The sequence below is a fragment of the Heloderma suspectum genome, chromosome 2 (genome assembly GCF_057233095.1).
Source record: "Heloderma suspectum isolate Gila_16-S chromosome 2, 16-S_ref, whole genome shotgun sequence".
NCBI lineage: Eukaryota > Metazoa > Chordata > Lepidosauria > Squamata > Helodermatidae > Heloderma > Heloderma suspectum.
The window spans coordinates 360,705,564-360,728,230 of record NC_139459.1 but is presented as its reverse complement, the minus strand read 5'-3'; the positions used below and the strand labels follow the sequence as shown (position 1 = coordinate 360,728,230).

General features: G+C 48.0%; 1 protein-coding gene across 1 annotated transcript; it reads right to left on the bottom strand.

Moving 5' to 3' along the window:
- Positions 1–12,359: 12,359 nt before the first annotated feature.
- Positions 12,360–21,427, bottom strand: LOC146355640 (vomeronasal type-2 receptor 26-like). Its single transcript, XM_084829949.1, has 5 exons — positions 21,137–21,427; positions 19,437–20,057; positions 17,981–18,190; positions 16,776–16,902; positions 12,360–15,304 (listed from the first exon to the last, which is right to left on the bottom strand). Exons 1-5 carry the CDS (start codon positions 21,425–21,427, stop codon positions 14,403–14,405), a joined length of 2,151 nt encoding a protein of 716 aa, XP_084686075.1. The 3' UTR covers positions 12,360–14,402.
- Positions 21,428–22,667: the final 1,240 nt, after the last annotated feature.

The following is a 22,667-nucleotide window of genomic DNA, read 5'->3' as shown; positions in this document are numbered from 1 at the left end:
TAAAAAACAACAACGCGCGTACGCAAATGGCGGCACCCATGGGTGCTGCCATTTGTGTTCCTTATTTTGGCACGTCTTAGTCTACGTAAACATTTACGTAGACTAAGACGGCGAAAATAAGGGGAATGCAAATAGCGTAGCGTCTACGCTATTTGCGTTCCCCTTATTTTCGCCGTCTTATTCTACGTAAATGTTTATGAAGACTAAGATGTGCCAAAATAAGGAACGCAAATGGCGGCGCCCATGGGCGGCGCCATGTCCGTATGCGTGTTTGTTTGTTTTTTCTTTTAAATCAGCCGTGATAGGCTACGTAAATCTTTACGTAGCCTATCACGTTTTTTTGTTTTGTTTTGTTTTGTTTTAAACTAGAAATGGCGGCGGCGGCAGCTGGTCGGAAGACAGAACCGCCACCGAACTGCCGCTGGAGCCGCTGCCGCCAGGAAGATCCACCCAAGGTAAGTCCCGTCCCGGGGGGGGCAGGGGGGCAGACCATTCCGCCACCGATTTCCAGGGGCCGAATGCGCTGGCATTCAGCCTCCCCGAGATCCGTGGCAGAATTCTCTGACATCCCTAATTTTTGCCCTCTTAAACTACGTAAATATTTACGTAGACTATGATGGCGAAAATAAAGGGGAACGCCAATAGCGTAGCGGCTGCTATTTGCGTCCCTTTTTGACTCCCCATTTTAGCCTATGTAAATATTTATGTAGATTAAGAGGGCAAAAATAAGGACCGCAAATGGCGGCAGCCGTACAACATGGAAAGCGACCATGTTGTACTTGAGTTCTTGGTTCTAAGGGAAGCAAAAGCTGAGTGTAGTCAAACGCGTACCCTGGATTTTAGGAAAGCTGATTTTAATAAACTCAGAATAATTATCAGTAAGGTCCTATGGCAAGCGACGCTAACGAGAAAAGGAGTCCAAGATGGGTGGGAGCTTTTAAAAAAGGAAATTCTCAAGCCACAATTACAAACAATTCCAACAAGAAAAGGTGGAAGACAACAGAAGAAGCCAATGTGGCTTCACAAAAAGCTTAGGGATGACCTGAAAACAAAAAAGGACACATATAGGAAGTGGAAAGAAGGCCAAGTAACAAAGAAAGAGTACAGGCAGGTAGCACAGAATTGCAGGGATGGCGTCAGGAAGGCTAAAGCTGAGCGAGCTGAGGTTAGCGAGGGATGCTAAAAACAACAAAAAGGCTTTCTTCAGCTATGTGCATAGAAAAAGGCAGAGGAAAGAAATGGTTGTTCAGCTATTAAATAAGGATGGCAAAATGATAACAGATGACAAAGAAAAGGCAGAGGTGCTCAATTCCTACTTTGGCTCAGTCTTCTCCCAAAAGAGGGTCTATGACCCCCCTGGCAAAGGCGAAGTACAGGCTGAAGGGGCAGGATTGCAGCTTGAGATCGATAGGCATATGGTCAAGGAACACCTAATTCCTTTGAATGAGTTCAAATCTCCAGGGCCAGATGAACTGCATCCTACAGTCATAAAGGAACTGGCAGAAGAACTCTCAGAACCACTGTCTATTCTCTTTGAGAAATCATGGAGGATGGGGGAAGTGCCAGATGACTGGAGGAGGGCTAACGTTGTCCCTATCTTCAAAAAGGGTAAAAAGGAGGAACCTTGGAACTACAGACCAGTCAGTCTGACATCAATCCCTGGGATAATTCTGGAGCAGATGATAAAGCAATCCATCTGGAAGCACCTTGAAAACAATGCCGTGATTGCTCGAAGCCAACATGGATTTGTCAAGAACAAGTCCTGCCAGATGAATGTGATCTCATTTTTTGATCAAGTCACCTCCCTTGTGGACTTTGGGAATGCTGTAGACATCATATCTCTCGACTTCAGCAAAGCTTTCGACAAAGTGCCCCATGATATCCTGATGAGCAAGCTAGCTCAAAGTGGGCTAGATGAAACAACGATCCGGTGGATCCACAGTTGGCTACAGAATCGGACTCAAAGAGTGCTTATCAATGGGACCTTCTCAAACTGGAGAGAGGTAATGAGTGGGGTACCACAGGGCTCAGTCCTGGGCCCAGTGCTCTTCAACATTTGTATTAATGACTTGGAGGAGGAGGTGCAGGGAATGCTGATCAAATTTGCAGATGACACAAAATTGGGTGGGATAGCTAATACTTTGGAAGACAGAAACAAAATTCAAAGTGAGCTGGATAGACTGGAGCACTGGGCAGAAAACAACAGAATGACATTTAATCGGGATAAATGGCAAGTTCTACACCTAGGAAAAAGAACCCAAAGGCACAGTTACAAGATGGGGGATACGTGGCTCAACAATACTACAAGCGAAAAGGATCTTGGAATTGTTGTCGATCAAAAGCTGAATATGAGCCAACTATCTGATGTGGCTGCAAAAAAGGCAAATGCTCTTTTGGGCTGCATTAATAGAAGCATAGCTTCCAAATCCCAGGAAGTACTAGTTCCCCTGTACTCAGCACTGGTTAGGCCTCATCTCGAGTACTGTGCCCAGTTCTGGGCACCACACTTGAAGAAGGATGCAGACAAACTGGAGAGGGTTCAGAGGAGGGCAACAAAGATGATCGGGGGACTGGAAACAAAGCCCTGTGAAGAGAGACTGAAAGAACTGGGCATGTTTAGCCTTGAGAAGAGTAGGCTGAGGGGAGATAATGATAGTGCTCTTCACGTACTTGAAAGGTTGTCACAGAGAGGAAGGCCAGGATCTCTTCTTGATCATCCCAGAGTGCAGGACACGGAATAATGGGCTCAAGTGACAGGAAGCCAGATTCCGGCTGAACATCAGGAAAAACGTCCTGACTGTTAGAGCAATACAACAGTGGAACCAATTACCTAGGGAGGTAGTGGGCTCTCCCACAATGGAGGCATTCAAGACGAGGCTGGACCGCCATCTGTCAGGGATGCTCTGACTTGGATTCCTGCATTGAGCAGGGGGTTGGACTCGATGGCCTTGTGTTCCCCTTCCAACCCTACAATTCGATGATTCTATAATTCTATGAGGAAGTGATGGGGCCAGATGCCATGATCTTAGTTTTTTTAATGTTGAGTTTCAAACCAGCTTTTGCACTCTCCACTTTCACCCTCAACAAGAGGCTCTTGAGATTCTCTTCGCTTTCTGCCATTAAGGTGGTATCGTCTGCATATCTGAGGTTGTTGATAATTCCCCTGGCAATCTTAATTCTGACCTGTGATTCATCCAGCCTTGTGTTTCTCATGATGTACTCTGCACTCTGATGTACTCTGTAAGGTGGTCTGGTACTCCCATCTCTTTCAGAATTTGCCAGAGTTTGTTGTGATCCACACAATCAAAGGCTTTAGCATAGTCAATGAAGCAGAAATAGACATTTTTCTGGAATTCTCTTGCTTTTTCCATGATCCAGCAAATGTTGGCGATTTGATCTCTAGTTCCTCTGCCTCTTCGAAACCCAGCTTGTACTTCTGGTAGATTTGGTTCACATGCTGCTGAAGCCTAGCTTGTAGGATTTTGAACATCGCCTTGCTGGCATGTGAAATGAGCTCAATTGTACGGTAGTTTGAACACTCTTCGGCATTGCCCTTCTTTGGAATTGGAATGTAAACTGACTGCTTGATCTGTCATCGGCTTTTGATACCATCGACCATGGTATTCTCCTGGATCGACTCCATGGGATGGGTATTGGAGGCACTGTGCTACAGTGGTTCCAGTCCTACCTACCGGGCTGATTTCAGACAGTAACACTGGGTGACTATTCCTCAGCCCCTTGGCAATAGAGCTATGGATACCTGAAAGAGCGCCTTCTTCTTTACCAACCTGCCCGGTCACTGAGGTCATTGGAGGGCTTGCTCCTGGTGGTTCCACATGGACCTATGGCCTGGTTTGGAGTCCACCAGGAAGACAGCCTTCAGCATAGTGGCCCCCTTCCTGTGGAATTCCCTGCCTTTGGAAGTCAGGCAGGCACCAACATTGTGTTGCTTTTGGCGCCTGCGTAGGGATGTATAAAAGTCACTTACCTGTTCACGGATTATGTTGATGGGGGGGGCATTCCATCCCTCCCCCCGGAATCCTCGCCAGGGGGGAGGCGCTCCGTTCCTCCCCCCCAGAATTCTCCGAGGCCGGCTGTGCTCCGCAGCAGCTCCGCAGAGCAGCCGGCCAGGCCCGGCCAGGCCAGAGCCATCCGCAGCTATGGCCGCCGCCATTTACGTTCCTTATTTTTTAAAAAATATTTACGTAGAATAAGAGGGCAAAAATAAGGAATGTAAATGGCGGCGGCCGTAGCCACCGCCATTTGCGTATGCAGTTTGTTTGTTTGTTTGTTTTTAACCCACCCAGCCATGATAGGCTATGTAAAGATTTATGTAGCCTATCACGTCGTGGTTTTTTTTAAAAAACCTAGTCATGATAGGCTATGTAAATCTTTACGTAGCTTATCACGTCTTTCTTTTTCTTTCTTTCTTTTTTTTTTACCAGAGTGGAAATGGTGGCGGCGGCAGCCGGTCGGAAGACCGGCCGCCGCCGCCGCCACCGAAGCCATCGCCGGAGCTGCCACCGGAGCCACCGCCGCCAGGAAGATCCGCCCAAGGTAAGTCTCGTCCTGGGGGGGGGGCAAGCCGTTCCGCCACTGATTTTGGGGGGACGAATGCGCTGGCATTCGGCCTCCCCAAGATCCGTGGCGGAACTTTCGTACATTCCTAGTTTGATCCCAGTGGAAGCCGGGTCTCGGGTAGCCGGCTCAGGTCGGCTCAGCCTTCCATCCTTCCGTGGTTGGTAAAATGAGTACCCAGCTTGCTGGGGGAAAGGCAGTCACAACTGGGGAAGGCAATGGAAAACCACCCTGATACAGTTTGCCATGAAAATGCCAGCGAAAGCGGCGTCCCTCTAGGCGTTAGCAATGACTCGGTGCTTGCACAGAAGGAACCAAGATGGAGTCTAGGCTTTTTCCAAAGTATTTTTTTCACCCAGATTGATGGCTGGGGAGAAGAAGGAGGAGTTGGCTGTGGCAGAGTTCAGTGACAGTTGGAGTTACCAGCATATGCGAGTTCTGTGTACAAGCTTAATGCTGTACAGGTGGTAGGAATGACTGCAAGGATCAGCAGGCCTCAGACACAAGTGTTCTTTATTCAGCGCCCTCAGAAGTCAGAACTTCGCAGAAGCCCCACCCACTGGTGCTACTCCCAGCAATACAGGAGCTGCCAAGGTTCAAAAACAATAACTAACCCACAGTACCCCTTCCCCCGATACGTAACGTTCCTCCTCCCTTCGCTATCATAGTCTGTATATTAACCAGCGAGGAGGTGCGCTTTCCCGGCCAGTGGGAATGCGCTGGCATTCGGCCCCCCGAGATTCGTGGAGAAATTCTCTGACATCCCTAGGTTCTGGCACTTCAACTGGCAGTGAGAGAAACCAGTCCCAGATACATTTTCAGCACCTACCTCTGCTGATGACAACCCACTCTGGTGAGAACGCCTTCTCAGCTGTTCAATATGGCGATGCCACACTGACCCGCCTGCACACTGGACCTTGCATGACACAGGTCCAGTGACCTCAGTGATAGAGGAAGGAACCCATCTCAGGCCAGCCCCATAGTTCCTAGCAAACACCTGATCTTGTGGGGCAAATGAACAGAGAGTAGGAGCTGAGAAGGCAGCATGCAGAGCTTGCTCCCCTTTGCTTTGCAAGTCTTCAGCTAAATCTGGGTGGAGACGGTCACCCAGATCTCGAGCAGTCAGCCTAACAAAACAATCTCCGCCTAAAGAGGTGAGTCAGTAAGGGCCTCTAGCATAGAGACCTCCAGTGGAGGAGGTACTACAAAATCTGGAATTCGAAGTGGTACCCGACTCAATCCATTGGCATTAGCTATTGCCGTTCCTGGATTGTAGGCAAGGGTATAGCCACAAGCATGGAGCAGAATGGTCCAGTGCTGCAAGCGAGGTGATAGTATGAAGGGAGTAGGCCTACCAGGAGAGAAGATTCCTAAAGAGGCTTGTGGTCCGTGCGTATTTCAAAAGCACGGCCATAGAGACAGTTGTGGGACATTTTGACTCCTGCAATAACAGCTAGGGCTTCTCTGTCAATTTTTTTTTACAAAGTTTCTTTCAGTGGATGACATGGCCCTTGAATAATAAGCAATTGGTGCCTCTGTAGCATCTGGAAATGTGTGGCTTAGCCCAGCACCAAGCCCATCATAAGACCCATCGGTAGTAAGGATTAGTGGCTTCTTTTCATCATAATGTACACGCACAGAATTTGAATTCAGCAAGTGTTTGACATTCTGGAAAGCATTCTCATGCTGGCTGGTCCATTTCCATGGAGTTCTTTTTCTCAGCAAGCCTTGTAATGCCTCAGCAATGGTGGCCTTTTGTGGAAGAGACACATGGTAGAAATTGGGAAGTCCCCCGAAGGCTTGAAGTTCCTGCTTTGTTTTTAGAGCAGGGGCATTGTAAATTGCACGTATTTTGTCTTCAGTGGGGCGAATGCCAGACGCATCAATACAGTGGTCCAAAAATGTTATGCTGGAGCTTTAATTTCACATTTCTCCTTCTTTACATGAATGCAGGATGTGTCAGAACAATGTAGGACTTCTTGAAGTCATTCAGCAAGTTCTTCCTCTGTTGATCCCATGATCAGGACATCAACAAAATATAGTACAACACCTGGAATTCCAGAAAGTAGGATGTCCATGAATTGATGGAACAGTCCAGAGGCCACAGAAATTCCAAATTGCAGACGCTTTCGTCAGAATGCCTCTCGATGAGTGATTATTGTTTGGGCATCTGCTGTTGCATCATCAATGATCAACTATTGATATGCTTGGGCCAGATCAAGTTTTGCAGAGACCTTCCCTGCACCAAGAAGCAGGGATGTATGAAATTAGCCTTACCTGGCTCTGCTGGGTTCCGCTGGGGGGGAGGCATGCCGTCCCTCCCCCCAGAATCCTTGCCGGGGGGGAGGCACTCCACGCCTCCCCCCCGGAATCCCAGCTGGCCAGCTGTACTCCACAGGGATTCTGCGGAGCTGCCGGCCGGCTCCATCAGCAGCCGGACATCTGGCTGCTGGCTAGCAGGGATGAAAATGGCGGCGGCCATAGCCGCCGCCGTTTGTGTCCCTGTATTCAGCCGTGATAGGCTACGTAAATCTTTACATAGCCTATCACATCTGACTTTAAAAAAACAAACAAACGCACGTACGTAAATTTACGTAGACTAAGATGGGGCAAAATAAAGAATGCAAAATAAAGAATGCAAAATAAAGAATGCAAATGGCGGCGGCCATAGCCGCCGCCATTTGCGTACATGCGTGTTGTTGTTTTTTAAAGTCAGACGTGATAGGCTACATAAAGATTTATGTATCCTATCACATTTTTTTTTGTTTTAACCTAGCCATGATAGGCTACGTAAATCTTTACGTAGCCTATCATGTCTTTTTTTTTTTTTTACATGGGAAATGGTGGCGGCGGCAGCCAGTAGGAAGACCGGCTGCCGATGACGATGATGCCGAACCGCTGTCGGAGCCGCCACCGGAGCTGGCATTCGGCCTCCCTGAGATCTGTGGCGGAATTCTCTGCCATCCCTACCAAGAAGTGTGAGAAGTTGATAGAAAACAGGCACTGGATATGGATGCTGCTTAAGTGCTTATTCACAGTGCACTTGTAATCCCCACATGGGCCATGTTTCCACGAAAATGGAAGGGTGAAGCAAATGAAGAAATACCGGAGTTTTCATGGAATCGGCAGGGCTCCATGCAGGGCTCCACAAAGGACTGCACCGCACCATTATAAGTCTCTGACAGAAACATATTTCCGGGTGGGGTGGGGTGGGGGGACTGGAAGTGAACGTCATCAGACTGGCAGGGGCTGCTCAACCAATAAGAAGGGATGTCAGAGAATTCCGCCATGGACTGAAATGGGATCGAATTCCCTTCAGTCTGTGCGATGGAATCCTCTGTAGAATGGCATCACGAGCTCCTGCAGAGCCAGCAGTCATGTGGCTTTTTCTTCCGTCGTCCACAAAGAGTCGTGGAATTTTCGTAAATAAAAACGCAGTGTAGTATATTCCGATAATAAATGCGTAAGTTATTTTAAATAGTGTTCTGGGGCTGATTGTTGCACTACCCTGGAATTATCAAAATGACAGTAGTTCTGGAGGAGTCCCCTATGGATTTCCACCTAGCAAACCAATAACAAGGAAATCCCAGACAAAACGTGCTTAATCTAAGTACGCTCTAAGCACTTCCGTGTCGGCCCGGGTTGTGTCTGGTCACTCGGTGTCTGGTCCTTTCTGGCTAAGATCTAATTCCCCTGCTGGGCCTGTGCAGTCGGGTCTTTTTAGCTTCCGCTTGTCTCTGAGGTAGGAGGGAAATTCTCTCTGTGCCTCTGATTTGGCAGGCGGTGCTGTTCTGGCCCCTGCCCGAGGCCACTCAGGGGATGCTGAGGACCAAGCACCGCTTGATCAAGAATGACGAACTGAAAGGTGATTACAGGCCATATCTGTAATGTGCACAAATCCCAGCAGAATCAGATAACTCCATTCATATCCCAGAGAGGAAAGCATCCTATCAAATCAAAGGCACGTGTAGCTACAAATCAGGAAGTCCCTGGTTCAAGTCTCACCACTGCCATGAACTCACTTGGTGGCCTTAGGCAAGTCCCCCTATCCCCACCCCTCAGCCTCAGTCCCCTCATCAGCAATGTGGGCGATAATAATGCTGACTTTACAGGGTTGTGTTAAAATTACCATGAGAAATTGTTGTTGTTGTTGTTACTACTAGGGATGTATGAATGCCAGCCCATTCAGCCCCCCCGAAATCGGTGGCAAAACAGCCCTCCCCCCACCCCCCCGGGACGGGACTTACCTTGGGCAGATTTTCCTGGCGGTGGTGGCGGCTGCGGCAGCCGGTCTTCCGACCAACTGCCACCGCCGCCATTTCCAGTTAAAAAAAAAAACACACAAAAAGTGATAGGCTATGAAAAGATTTACGTAGCCTATGATGGCTAGATTTTTAAAAAACACCGTGGTAGGCTGCGTAAATGTTTACGTAGCCTATCACAGCTGATTTAAAAGAAAAAACAAAAACGCATGTAAGCAAATGGCGGCACCCATGGGCGCCGCCATTTGCGTACGCGCTTTTTTTTATTTCTTTTAAATCAGCCGTGATAGGCTACGTAAACATTTATGTAGCCTATCATGGCTGACTGCAGGGACGCAAACGGCGGCGGCTACGGCCGCCGCCATTTGCGTCCCTGCTAGCCAGCGGCCGGATGTCCGGCCGCTGGCGGAGCCGGCCAGCAGCTCCGCAGAATCCCTGCGCAGCGGAGCCGGCCGGCCAGGATTCCGGGGGGGAGGAACGGAGCGCATTCCCCCCAGCCATTAGCTAGGGATGTACAAAAGTCACTTACCTGGTCTCGCAACTTTTTTCGCGGTGGGGGGGAGGCGCTTTGCTTTTCCCCCCGAAGTTCAGGCGATGGGGGGGAGGCTTCCCACCTCGCCCGGCCGAAATTCAGGCCGGGGGGAGGCTTCCTGCCTCGTCCGGCCGAAATTCAGGCCGGGGAGAAGTGCCCCGTCTCCCCTGCTGCGAACTATGAAAAAAAGAAAAAAGAAAAAAAAAGACCACGTGGCCGTGATAGGCTACGTAAATCGTTACGTAGCCTATCACAGGTGACTTTGGGGGAAAAAAAAAGACCCCGTGGCTGTGACAGGCTATGTAAATCGTAGACGTAGCCTATCACGGGTGACTTTGGGGAAAAAAAAAAGCACGTATGCAAATGGCGGCCCCCATAGGGAGCCGCCATTTGCGTTCCTTATTTGGTCCCTGTAGTCTACGTAAATCTTTACGTAGACTACAGCGAATATAAGGACAACGCAAATAGCTGCTGGAGCCACCGCCGGAGCCGCCACCGCCAGGGAGATTCGCCAAAGGTAAGTCCCGTTCCGGGGGGGCGGGGGGCAGACCGTTTCGCCACCGATTTCGGGGGGCCGAATGCGCTGGCATTCGGCCTCCCTGAGATTTGTGGCAAAATTCTCTGACATCCCTAGTTTAAACATTAAAATAAAATATACGACGTTTGAAAGCTATTTACATAAAAACCTATAGACAATACATATAAACAACATATAACTAAAATAACTTTGAACTAAAAACAATTTACCAAAAATAAAATAAAATAAAAATCCAACCATAAAACAACACAGCTTGAAACAACACAACCTAAAAACAGTCTGCAAATGTCAGCAAAAGGAACTCTTCTATTCTTCCGGAATCTCGTTGTAACTTCCCCTAAACAGCAACTTCTTAGGGCACCATCGCACGAGGCTTTTATCATGCACTTGTGGTGGGTATGCGTGTCGTTTTCATGACGCTGGCACCCTCCAGGGCACATCCAGTGGTATTTCCTGGTTTTTCCATCTTAAAAAGATCCAGAGATAATGAGCTATTCAAATATTTAAATATCCTGGATTTTCCTTACTGTGTACTTTTGTTGTTGCACTATTAAAATAGCCACTAGGAGGCACTGTTTCACGGAGGTCTATGGAACACTGAACATTAAAAAACGTCCCCACTCAGCAATCACGTGGTCATCGTCTGGGAGACCGAGGTAAATGCAGAAAGGCTCCACAACGGTAGGACTGCGGGTTTTCCTTAATGTAGAGACGCCCTTAGTCTTCCCATAACTGTATCTGATCTCTGATGTTCTTCGTGTTCAGCGACTGCTTCTATTAAAGGTCTGCACTGACCGCAAGGTTTCACCTGGATCCTGATGTAGCACTTCAGAAAATGGGTTGATTCTGCTCGGCCCGATTCAGAGGATATCTGCTTCGGCTTGGGTACCAACCCAAACTGAGATTTGGAAACCTGGGTCTTCGTGCCTCGATAAACTAGCCTGGGCAATAAAACAATGGCTACAACTCCCCCCCCCCCTTGCACCATTTCTGAGCTATGGATGAAATGTGCAGGCTTAGTAGGGCCTTAGGAGAGCAGTCTGCATGCCAGATTTCAGAAACGTTTTCAAAAAACTGTTTGTGTTACATCCCATTGCATGGGGGGGGGGGGATAGTTAAAGAAATTACCAATAACATTTTTACTTCTTGGCAGAATGGGATGAAATGTGCAGGGATAGCTTTCCCTTCTGCAGCTAAGTTACAAATAAAGAGGTGACGAGTTATTTGGGGCAAGAGCAGACATTACATGTTGAGCACACCCGAGTATAGGACACGTGTATCCCTCAGTAACTTGTGGACCATTCTTCTGAAAATGGCAGGCAGCATAGAGGTGTCACTGCACAAGAAAGTTGCAACGTTTCAGAAAGAGAGGGGCTTCATGTGGAAGGGGAGTCCTCATTTGGGGTGGATGATATGAGATGGGCTTCCCCTTCCCTCCCTTGATTTTGGGCAAAAGTCCTATGAAAAAGATACACTTCATGGAGCTGTTTCTGGGGAACAAACCTGCCACATATCGGAAGGATTGGGGCATGGACTAGGGAGCTATGATTATGAAAATTCTAGCACTAAACATAAAAAATGTGGCAGGCAGAGCAGCTTTTAAACTAAACTCTGGGGAAGCCAATAGGAGCTGGGAAGCATCTTGTTCTGGATCATCCCTAGGGGATGGAAATAAAAAAAAATATTTTCCATTGCCCAAATGTAGAAGGAGAGGAAAGAGGCCATGAGTATATGATGGAACAGGATAACCAATCAGAGGCCTAGGTGCCACAGCAAGACCTAATTTTCCAGTTTTGTCAGGACAGAATATTGACATATTTCACATTGCCATACGGGGATAACCAGCATTTTCCATAATTCAGCATAATATTCCCTTTAATAACAGGTGGTGAGTGCTGATAGAAATTGAGCCAAAACGGAGCTACTAAGAAACACAAGTGAGGTATCAGCATGCTCTGGGGAACATTTGCTGAAGAACACCCACCCCGCAAAGGAAACCTAGCCCCCCCAAAACAACCCAGGGAGAACGTTCAATAGCCACCCTATATTATGCCAGTTGGAAGAGAAGAAGAGGAAACGATGGTGTCATGAGGAAGGTGGAATGCTCTCCTTGCAGTAGAATTGAACTCCGTATAAACTATGATATCCCAGAAGAGAGCATGAGAGGCTGGCAGGGGTCCCTAACCCTTGGGGCAGAGGATATACTGCAATACTCCATTGCAGGTGCCACAGGTTATAGATATCACACCAATTCCTGACAGTGCATTCACATGATTATGAAATGATTCTACAATTGAAGGCTGTTTATAAGGAACATACTGCCATACACAAAACCGTTTTAAGTCCACTTCAAGTTGACTGAGAAAGAACAAATGCCTCAGAAGTGGACAAGGACCGCATTGTCTAAAGCACCCCGTTGTTTAACAAAACACTCAGAGCATTAATTTTTGAGTGATTTTATTAGGCTCCCCAAATACAGTGGTGAGAAAACGTTTGTGACCCCTTTAGGATTGTCACATATTTCCAACCTAAAATGTGATTACACCTTAATCTAACCCCATAGTCCTAGATAAAGAACAACAGACAACCTGATCAAACAAATGACACACTAACATGATGCTGATCCAAAACTGCTTCAACAGTCAATATCTATGTGGGAAAAGAATGTGAACCTTTAGATTCAATACCTAGTGGCACCCCTTGAGCAGCAATGACTTCAAGTTAAGGATGGGGGTGAAATCCCCCATGGACCCCGGAGTCCATGGAGGTTCGGAAGACTTACCTCCGCCTCCTGGAGGAATCCTCACCAGCTGGATCCTGCCGCCAGCCAGCTCCGGAGCACCAGCGATAAGGCTGCCATTGCCATATTGCTGGCTGAGCGGCTTGACTGCGGATGCAAATGGCATCCATGACGCCATTTCCGGCCGTAAAGGTCTTATGTTAAGCTAAATGCATCCGTAAAGCCATTTGCATCCGGAGACAGTCCCTCTCAGCCAGAAATACGGCAATGGCGGCTATATCGCTGGCTCTGCGGAGCGGGCCAGTGGCTCCACGGATTTGCCGTGGAGTGGAGCCAGCTGGGTACGATTCCAGGGGGAGGGACGGATCGCCTCCCCTGCTGCAAACCCTCCCCCGGACCTGGAGGTAAGTATTTCGTACATCCCTACTTCAAGTAACTGCTTCCTGTAACTGTTGGTCAGGCTCTCACATCGTGAGGAATTCTGGCCCATTCCTCCTCACAGAAGTGCTTCAGCTCAGTGACATTTGAGGCCTTCCTTGCATGAACAGCTCACCTTAGGTCCTGCTGCGACAACATTTTGATGGTGTTTTGGTCCGGAGTTTGACTAGGCCATTCTAAAACACGGAATTTCTTCCGCAGCCATTCTTTAGTAGATCGGCTTGTATTTTACAATCATCGCCTTGTTGCATGAGCCACTTTTGATTCCGCTTCAGCTCATGGACGGATGGCCTCACATTCTCCTCTGCAACCTTCTGAAACACTGCAGACTTCATGCTTGTGTCAGTGATGGCAAGCTGTCCAGGTCCTGAGTTAGGAAAGCAGGCCCAAACCATTCCCACCTCCTTGCTTGACAGTTGGGGTGAGGCTCTTCTGTTTGAATTCAGGGTTTGTTTTTTGCCAGACATAAAGTTTCTCACTGAGGCCAATAAGTTCTACCTTTGTGGTAGATGCATCTGTTCAGAGAACATTGTTCCAGAAGTCTTGGGGATCATCTATGTGATCTTTAGTGAACTTCAGATGGGCAGCAATGTTCTTTTTAGAGAGCAGTGGTTTTCTCCTGGCTATCCTCCCAAGAACACTATTGTTGTTCAGTCTTTTTCTGATCATTGAGGTGTGAACATTAGCCAAGGCGAGAGTGGCCTGCAGATCCTGGGACCCAAATGCTCCTGGGTAGAGTGACTGTGGCCTTGAACCTTCTCCATTTCTGGTCGATCAATCTGACTGTGGATTGGTGGAGCCCCAAATCCTTAGAAATGGTTTTGCAATGCTGTGAGCAGCGCTAACTGCTTTTCTGAGGTCCTCAGAGATGCCTTTTGATCATGGCATGACATGTTTACACACAAGCGTATGGTCAGTACCAAACTTCCAAAGTTTCTGATCCTCATCTAGGGTATGGCCTCCCAAACCCACCCCTGAAGGTCTGCCTAATTACTTAAACATCTGATTCTAATTAATCCCTTTAATTGTGCTGATGCAACCAGGGGTTCAATTACTTTTGCACATCTCCTGATTCTTAAGTACTCATTATATGTCTTATTTATACATTGTTTTATTTCACAAGACATGCAAGTGGGAAATATAAACTCTATTGGATATTTAGAAAAGGACTGGCTTTGATTGATGAAGGCTATTGTTGTAAAACTATGGGATTTCCATAATTATTGTTAAGGTTTACAAACGTTTTCTCGCCACTGTAGATATAATTGACAAGGAACTAGATTAGCAGGGCATGTTCCGAAAGTGATAGTTTCTTTAATTATTTTTCCGTATAAGATGATCCCTGGTGTTGAGATGGGGCCTCAGCACAATAACGTAGCATTTGGGGAGAAAGATGCAACCCAGGAGACCGGCCCCAGAGGCCAGGATGGAGAAGACCTCCACAGCCACCATGGTCTTCCCCTTGGTGCTCAGGTAGGTTGGAACAAAGGAGATCCACACACTGCAAAACACCAGCATGCTGAAGGTGATAAACTTGGCTTCGTTAAAGCTGTCAGGCAATTTCCTGGCAAGGAAAGCCACTGTGAAGCTGATGAGAGCCAGGAAGCCCATGTAAGCCAGGACAGCGTAAAACATGGTGACTGAGCCTTCATGACATTCCACTATGACCTCTCCAGCCAAGGCATGGAAGTCCAAGTTTGGGAATGGCGGAGAGGTCACCAGCCAGACAGCACAGATCACAGCCTGGATGAGGGGACAGGCCAGGACAATGGAGTTTGTCAGTTGTCTCCCCAAGAGTTTTCTTGCCATGTTTCCTGGCTTGGTAGCCATGAAGGCCAGAACCACCGTCACCGTTTTTGCCAACACGGAAGAAACAGCTACAGAGAAGGTGAGGCTGAAAGCAGTTTGTCGGAGAAGACAGGTGACCGTTGTTTGTCGGCCAATGAACAGGAAAGAGCAGAAGAAGCAGAACAGGAGGGCGATGAGGAGTATATAGGTGAGGTTTCGGTTGTTGGCTTTGACTATTGGTGTGTCACGGGATTTAATGAAGATTGCCAGCACTACAGTTGTGAACAGAGACAGGGCAACGGCTAGAGAAGTTAAAACCAACCCCAGTGTCTCTTGATAGGAAAGGAAATGGATCTTCTTGGAGATGCACTGGTCTTGCTTCCTGTTCGGGTGTTGATCTTCTGGGCATGGGGTACAGCGATCTGCATCTGGAATGAGCAAAAGGAATGGAAGCATCTCAAAAATGACATACATGTTCTTTATATGGGGCAGTTCAGCCCACAAAGAAGGAGATGGAAATATCAATTCCATAGCTTTCTTTACACCTAAGGTACAGCTTCCCTTTCATTATTTTATATTTAAACATCAGCATCATATTTCATATGACAAGAGTCAGAAAAAGTACGAAATGGCTTTTTTTCTCCTCTATATCATGGCCTCATGTACTAGACTCATGTTCAATATTCTGCAAGGAAGAAACCTCCCAAAGCTGTAAGCAGAAGTGAAAATCTGGGAACTGTATGAAGTGAACCACCATTGCACACCTGCAGTTCCTCCTGAATGGTAAAGAAATAAAGAAATAATGATCTATAATTTTCTTCAGCTGATGGACTGTCCTCTCAGGGGATCTGTTGGTGCAAAGGCTGGCAAACACTTTGAAGTGATCGCTATCGGTAGAAAGGGCAACGTGTTTGAGATTGGGATAACATGCTCCAGTAGGGATGGCGGAGAATTCCGCCACGGATCTCAGTGAGGCTGAATGCCAGTGCATTCGGCCCCCTGAAATCCGTGGCAAAACGAAGGCCCCCCCCCACAGAAGGCGCGCGAAACGGAGCACCTACCTGGTGCCGTTCGCGCTGCTTTGCGAATGGTGGCCGCGTCTGTGGCCATCATTCGCTTCATGATTTTTTGCTGTGATAGGCTATGCAAATACTTGTAAATGCGCCATTTGCTATGTAAATACTATGTACATACGCCCTTTGCGTCCCTGCGGAGGCCGTGATAGGCTATGTAAATATTTACGTAGCCTATCACGGGGGAAAAAAAGGGAAATTAAATGGCGGCGGCTATGGCAGCCGCCATTTGCATCCCCGTGCAGCCCAGGAGTGGCCGGATGTTGCTGCAGGCGGCCCCGGCAGGCAGCTCCGCAGAGTCACTGCGGAGCACAGCTGGCCAGTGATGATTTTGGGGGGAGGGACAGAGCACCTTCCTCCCCCCACGGATGTCACGAAACGAAACAGGTAAGTAGTTTCGTACATACCTATAGGTGTTCCAAAGATGACCAACCACCTGCCCTGATTTCAATGTTCTGCCCAAACAGCTTCAGCTCTGATGCCAAAACATTTGAAAATGGAGGTACAGTGTTAAAAAAATACAGTATGGAGAGATTGGCCAATGTGAGTAGCTAAGAAACCCCAACAGATTCTGTACTTGTGAGTCTTAATAATGTAATGAGAGTCATTGTTTTATTATTTAAATAGAAGGTTTCTTCAAGAAATTGTGAAGACTTTGCAAACCACTAAACCACCGAGTTAGGCAATCACAATAGGATTTATTGAGAAAATATTCCTAGGGAAATGGCTCACTCTTTTTCTTGTCTCTGGTTTTCCTATGTCCTCACTCGACTCTTGTCCATGTATGTTCTGCACTTTTACATAGCTCTTACAAAGTTTGTGGTACCTGTCAAGTTAGAAATTGTCCCTTCCGGACAATGATCGCATCTATAGCAGCAAACGGGCTTCCCCTCTGGAACTCTTCTCTGGTGCCCTGGAGAGCACTGCTCTACACACCTGGCAAGGGGTGTCTTCTTAAAGGGAAGAGAGAAATATTTGAGGTTTTACATGTGATAGGCATCACACTAAAAAGCACTTGGAGTTACTCAGCCAGGTTTCCCATCACATGATGGATAGGACCACATTTAGGAAGGGTGAATCTTTTCTGGACCTGGCCACCGAGCACCCCAGAGCTCAGCGAGTGGCTGGGAGCTCCGCTAAGGACCCGTCCCTCCTCAGCTGGCTGTCAAGGAAGCTCTTGACAACCAGCGTGGGCAGGAGGGGCCTCAGTGCCACCCCAATGCTCTCGTCCTGTCCTCCTCTTGAAGAGGACAGGGCAATCGTGCTGAGGGGTGGCGGAGCCGGGACCTGTCCTGCCCTCACCATCTGTCAAGGAAGTTCTTGACAACCGGCATGGCAGGAAGGGCCACTGCAGCACTCCAGTGCTCTAGCCCTGCCCTCCTCGAGAGGAGGGCAGGGCTAGAGTGCTTGGCGGCGGCGGGGGGGCGGGGATGCGCCGCGCTGAGAACTCCAGCAGTCAAGGACTCCGCCTTTGTGTGCATAAAGCACAAAGACTTGATTGCCAGAGTACTTGGTGTGGAAAGGAGGCATGGGTCATGCAGCTCATTGGGGAAACAGGGAGGCTCAACAAGTGGATCCGGGCTGCGCGAGTGGAGGGGGAAGCTCGTCAAGCTCCCTTGCGCGCTGGATGGAGATGGGTCCATCCACCCCTACCTGCAGGTTCTTTAGAACCATCATAATAGAAGATGATATAAAAAATATTCTAAGACAGAATCAGAATGATTGGAAGCTCCCTTCTACCGAGTAGATCTTCTCCCTTCTCCCTTCTACCTCTCCCTTCTCCCTTTGATCCAACTAACCCCATATAGTCAGCCCTTACTGGCCGCGGCTCTCTGGGCATGGAAGGAGAGGCTTTTTTCCACTCTTGCCTGGAGATGCCCTGGGCTGAACCTGGGGGTTTTGCATGCAAAGATTGTTCTTTATCACTGGACTCAATAGGCCTTTGGTCTCATCTAGAAAGGAGACTTCTCTTCTCAAGTGACAGAACTACGATATTCTTTCCTTCTCCCTTGATATTCACCACAAACTCACCTCTGTAGCCCACACAATCTCATCAGAATGAATGGTGAAATCTTGGCCGGGGGGAGCTTCTGGATCCACCTGTCCAACTTTCCTGGGAGCAAAGGATGTATTTGGGAAGAAAATCCAGTTCTCAATATCGTATCTCTCTCTGTTTTTATAAAAAGAGACTTGCTCTCCAATGCTGTTGTTAAACCAGACTTTCCTCAAAGAGGCAAGAATCTGAAATGGAAGAGAGAATTAGAAATCAGGGTCATTGTGAGTGAGTTCTGGTATCTTCCAACATACCTGTCAGGATTGGGCCCAGTCTCCCTGCAGAGACCATGGAAGAGGAACCCAAGCCTCAGGGAGCTTACAGAGACAGGGAAGGACCTTCCCAAGGGCAGGCTAATCAGTGGGATCGAAGCCCACCATAACTTTTCCTTCTGTGAGATCCCAGCAATTCACAGAGGGGGAGGAGGTGAGTGTGACAGATACATGGATCAAGCCCACAGTCAAGAGGGAGGAGCAGCACAAGGAGGTCAGGCATTCCACCAAGCTGGCCCATCACGGGAGGTCTCTAGGGCAGGATCCTCCCTGAGGGCGGGACTGAGACAGCCCTTCAGGATTCGTGCTGTAGAGCAGAGTCAGAAGTGCAACAGCTTTCTCCTCTGCTGGTGTGCATCTTTCAGAGTGAACTTCAGATAAGCTGTTTAGGGTTGCGTCAGCTTGATCAGGGACATTAGCACTGGTTTGTCAGAAGATGACCAGGTCTGTCACCCGACTAGCTGAGAGAATGATAGCTTTGCTCAGCAAAACCTGTGTACTTGGAGACTGACTTCTTTGTCTGACTACGCACAGGTCGGAAGGGCTTGAAACCTGACAATACTGTGACTGCCATCATGTTATGAGACTTTTTTTCTGTACTCCATTGTTTAGTGTGCACTTAAGATGCATCAAGACATGTTCATTGGGCACTAACTGCTTGCGCAGTGGTTGGGCTTTTTCCTTTGGCGTCTGCTTGCTTCAAGCCGCCCTCATGCCTTTGAATGGGTGGCAGAAGCATTAGGCTCGAACCCTCAAAGCAAGCAACTCCTGGGGTTCTGCAGCTGCCTGGCGGGGGGGGGGGTGGCGGTTGCCTGCTGTCGCTTCTGCAGATTGAGGTGGGGGGACCAGCAATGCTTGCTAGATTAGCACTATGGCTTTGGGGTGAGGACTTGCCTGATTTCTTGCTCCTCAAAGCCACATTAGTGAATACATAAATGTTACAGAAACAGTGTGAGTCTCTGCTGCTCTTCACTCCCTTTTTAAGGCTCTTCAGGGGAAATGACAGCCATGAAAGAATATCCGTGGGAAATGTCTTTCTTTGGAGCCTTAGAGTGGACTAATAGCCTTTTTCCCAGGCTGAGCCTTTGCTTCCAGGCTCAGACCACTGAGAAACCACCAAGGCACCTTCTAAAAAATTGCTAAATTTGAAGGAGGACATTACCTGCCACGGCTGGATATTTGGAAGCCACTTGCCTTCCCCCTTCAGTCCACGTTTGGATCCAGATGAGGACACGGAATGTAGCGCATGTGCCACGGAATAGACAGCATTGAAAATGCTGTAGCTGTGACTAGACATGGTCATTTCCAACTTGTGGACCTCCAGGTCCTGTACCTTCTCCTCCCCGGTACATCTTCTCTCTGCCTTTGGAGAAGTTTGGTCTGATTTCAGAAACTGACATTCAAATACCTCTTCCCACCATTGACGGAGAAAGACATCTCCTTGTGGTTGGTTTGGATCTAAAGCCCAGAGAAAATGCTTGAATCCTGGCACATCTCTCCTGTGCACTCTGAAGTGAAAAGCACCCTGGAAGAGGTTGGCCAGGTCTGTCGAAGAACTTTCCCAGTGGGATGTCAGGATCCAAACCTTCCTAAATGAGATCTTGGTCTTTCGTTCATGAATAACCAAGAACACTGTTAATATCTGTATAACACTGGGGTCCCCAAAGACAATCATCACTTGAGGGTCAAACCAAGAATGAGGAATAGAGCCAGATAGTGCTTGTTGTAGAAGGAGGTCGTTTCCTGGATTGAACATGTCAGTGAGGGCCACGCAGATGTCATTCTGCTTGAGCATTGGTGTCAGCAACTGGATGAAATGTTCACCAGCGTCATCAGTTAAGGCAACCAGCCCAATCCAGTTCCAGTAGAAATGCAGGAGCAGCTGGACTAAGCCCACATACTGGGAGGTTTCACTGGGATCAATCTGGTAGAAGGAAAGATATTCCGTTGTCTCGAACAAGCCATATCCGAGCTGAAGGAAGGAATTTGCTGTTAGTCTGTTCAGTCAGAATTTTGTGGCACTGTAAAGACTGACACAATTTTTAATTAGGGATGGACGAAAGTCCCTTACCTGTTCTCGAAGCTTGCTTCGCGGTGGGGGGGAGGCGGTTCGCTTCTCCCCCCGAAGTTCATGTGAGGGGGGGGAGGCGCTCCGCCTTGCCCGGCCGAAATTCAGGCCGGGCGGGAGGCACCCCATCGATCGCCGGTGAAATTCAGGCCGGGTAGAAACGCCCCGTCTACCCAGCCGCGGGAGAAAAAAAAAAAAAACCACCCCCGTGATAGGCTACGTAACGATTTACGTAGCCTATCACGGCTGGATTTCCAAAGTCAGCTGTGAAAGACTACGTAAATCATCACGTAGCCTATGACGGGTGACTTTGGGGGAAAAAAAAAGCGCGTACACAAATGGCGGCCCCCATAGGGAGCTGCCATTTGCGTTCCTTATTTGGTCCCTGTAGTCTACGTAAAGATTTACGTAGACTACGGCGAAAATAAGGGCAACGCAATAGCCGCGTTAGTCAATTGCAGCAAGAACAACAAGGAGCCTTTTGGCACCTTCTACATTTTTTATTCCTTAAGGGGTCGCAAAACTCCTTGTTATGTCTCCCAATACAAAACCTTTTGAACAGACTGATTGCTGGCTGGGATTAGACACGCAGTAGCCACTTGAGATTCCTAGCCACCACCAAAGCTATTGCATGGCAGGTTAGGCAAAGCCAGAAGGCCCCCCAGTCCTGCCACCCAGAATCAAAGCAACCCACACACTGCACAGGCAGATCTGTTTTCAGATATTTGCCTTTCCACCTCGGTGTTCCTGAGCTCTGCAGGCCCCCACATCTATCCCCAAGTGAATCCCCTCACCTGTGGGAACTTGAAGATTCCCATGAAGGACGCAATCTCCCTTGAGGATTTGGAGTCCAGACCCCAAATAACAGACAGCAGTTGATCATGCTTGTGACATCTATAATTCGGAAACATTTGGCCTCGTGTGGAGAGGAGAGACAGACTGTTCAAGTAGATCCATCTTGCAATGTTGCTGTGGTCACAGATGCGGAAGCCAAGAGTACAGTTGGGTAAGAGAACAGGATCCTTGTTGAGCTCCTTGATGGTGAACGCCAAGGCCAGGAGTTCCTGGTAGTACTTTTTTATCATCCTGCAGTGATGAGAGTGGCATTAGGAGGTGGGTGAGGATCCCAACAGAACTGCCGAGAAGCGGAGGGTTAAAACGTCCATCTGGTTGAACCCTTTTCTACAGACACAAAACTTCTAGACCACAGACGTCGACATGAAGGATTCACAGACAAATTCAAGTTGTTCTTTTGACTCAGAGAGACACCAATTATTGCTGGATGCAATATTGCTGGATGCAATAATTTCATAGGAACACCTGAAAAGCCCTGCTGGATCAGAGATCTAATTCAGCTCATTTATAATTTATTTTTTTACTATATATTTTCATTATTGATGTTCCACCTTCCAGGATACAGATGTTTCCAAGGTGGCTTCCACATAAAACCAAAGCGCAAAAACAATATATATAAACAGTTTGACAGGGTCCTTCCCACTGTGCAGCTCTATCAGGATTAACAATAGCAAAGTGTTCTCAGTTCAACCAGCCTTCTCCATGAATTGGTTGAAGGACATAGTTAGAAGAACATCAGATGAGCTCTGTTGTATCAGACCAAGGTGGCTCCCTCTAATTCATCATACGTTTTCCAACTGTGGTCAACTTAGATGCTTCCTGGGTGCCCCACAAGATAGATATGAACATAGCAGCCATAATTTCTTCTTCTCCCTCCTCTCAGCAGCTCCTGAATGATCAGCGGTAGACTGCCACCAACAGTGGAATCTCTATTTCTGAGCTTCCAATAGGCCTGTCCTCCAGGAACTTGGCCGATTCTTTTACAAGCAAAGTTAACCCAGGATTCATCACTACATCTCCAGTAACTCTTTCTAGTGAAGCAAGATTTTACACATGTGGTTCAGAACTACTGTGGAGAAGGACCATAGCTCAGTGGTCAAGGCAGCTTTAGTCCCTGGAATGTCCCAGTAGGAGATTCCTGTCGTAGCCGCTGCCATTTGCATTCCTGTATTGAGCCATGATAGGCTACGTAAGTATTTACGTAGCCTATCATGGCTATGAAGAGGAGGAAGCAAATGACGGCTGCAGGACGGTCGCCATTCGCAAAGCAACATGGACGGGAGCAGGTAAGTGCTCTGTTTTGCACGCCTATTGTGGGTTGGGGGGGCGGGGGCTTCATTCCGCAACAGATTTCGAGGGGCCGAATGCACTGGCATTCGGCCTCACCGAGATCCGTCACGGAATTCTCTGACATCCCTATCTGTAACATTGTTCAGGAGGCAGCAACTAAATCCATCCCAAAGAAAAAGA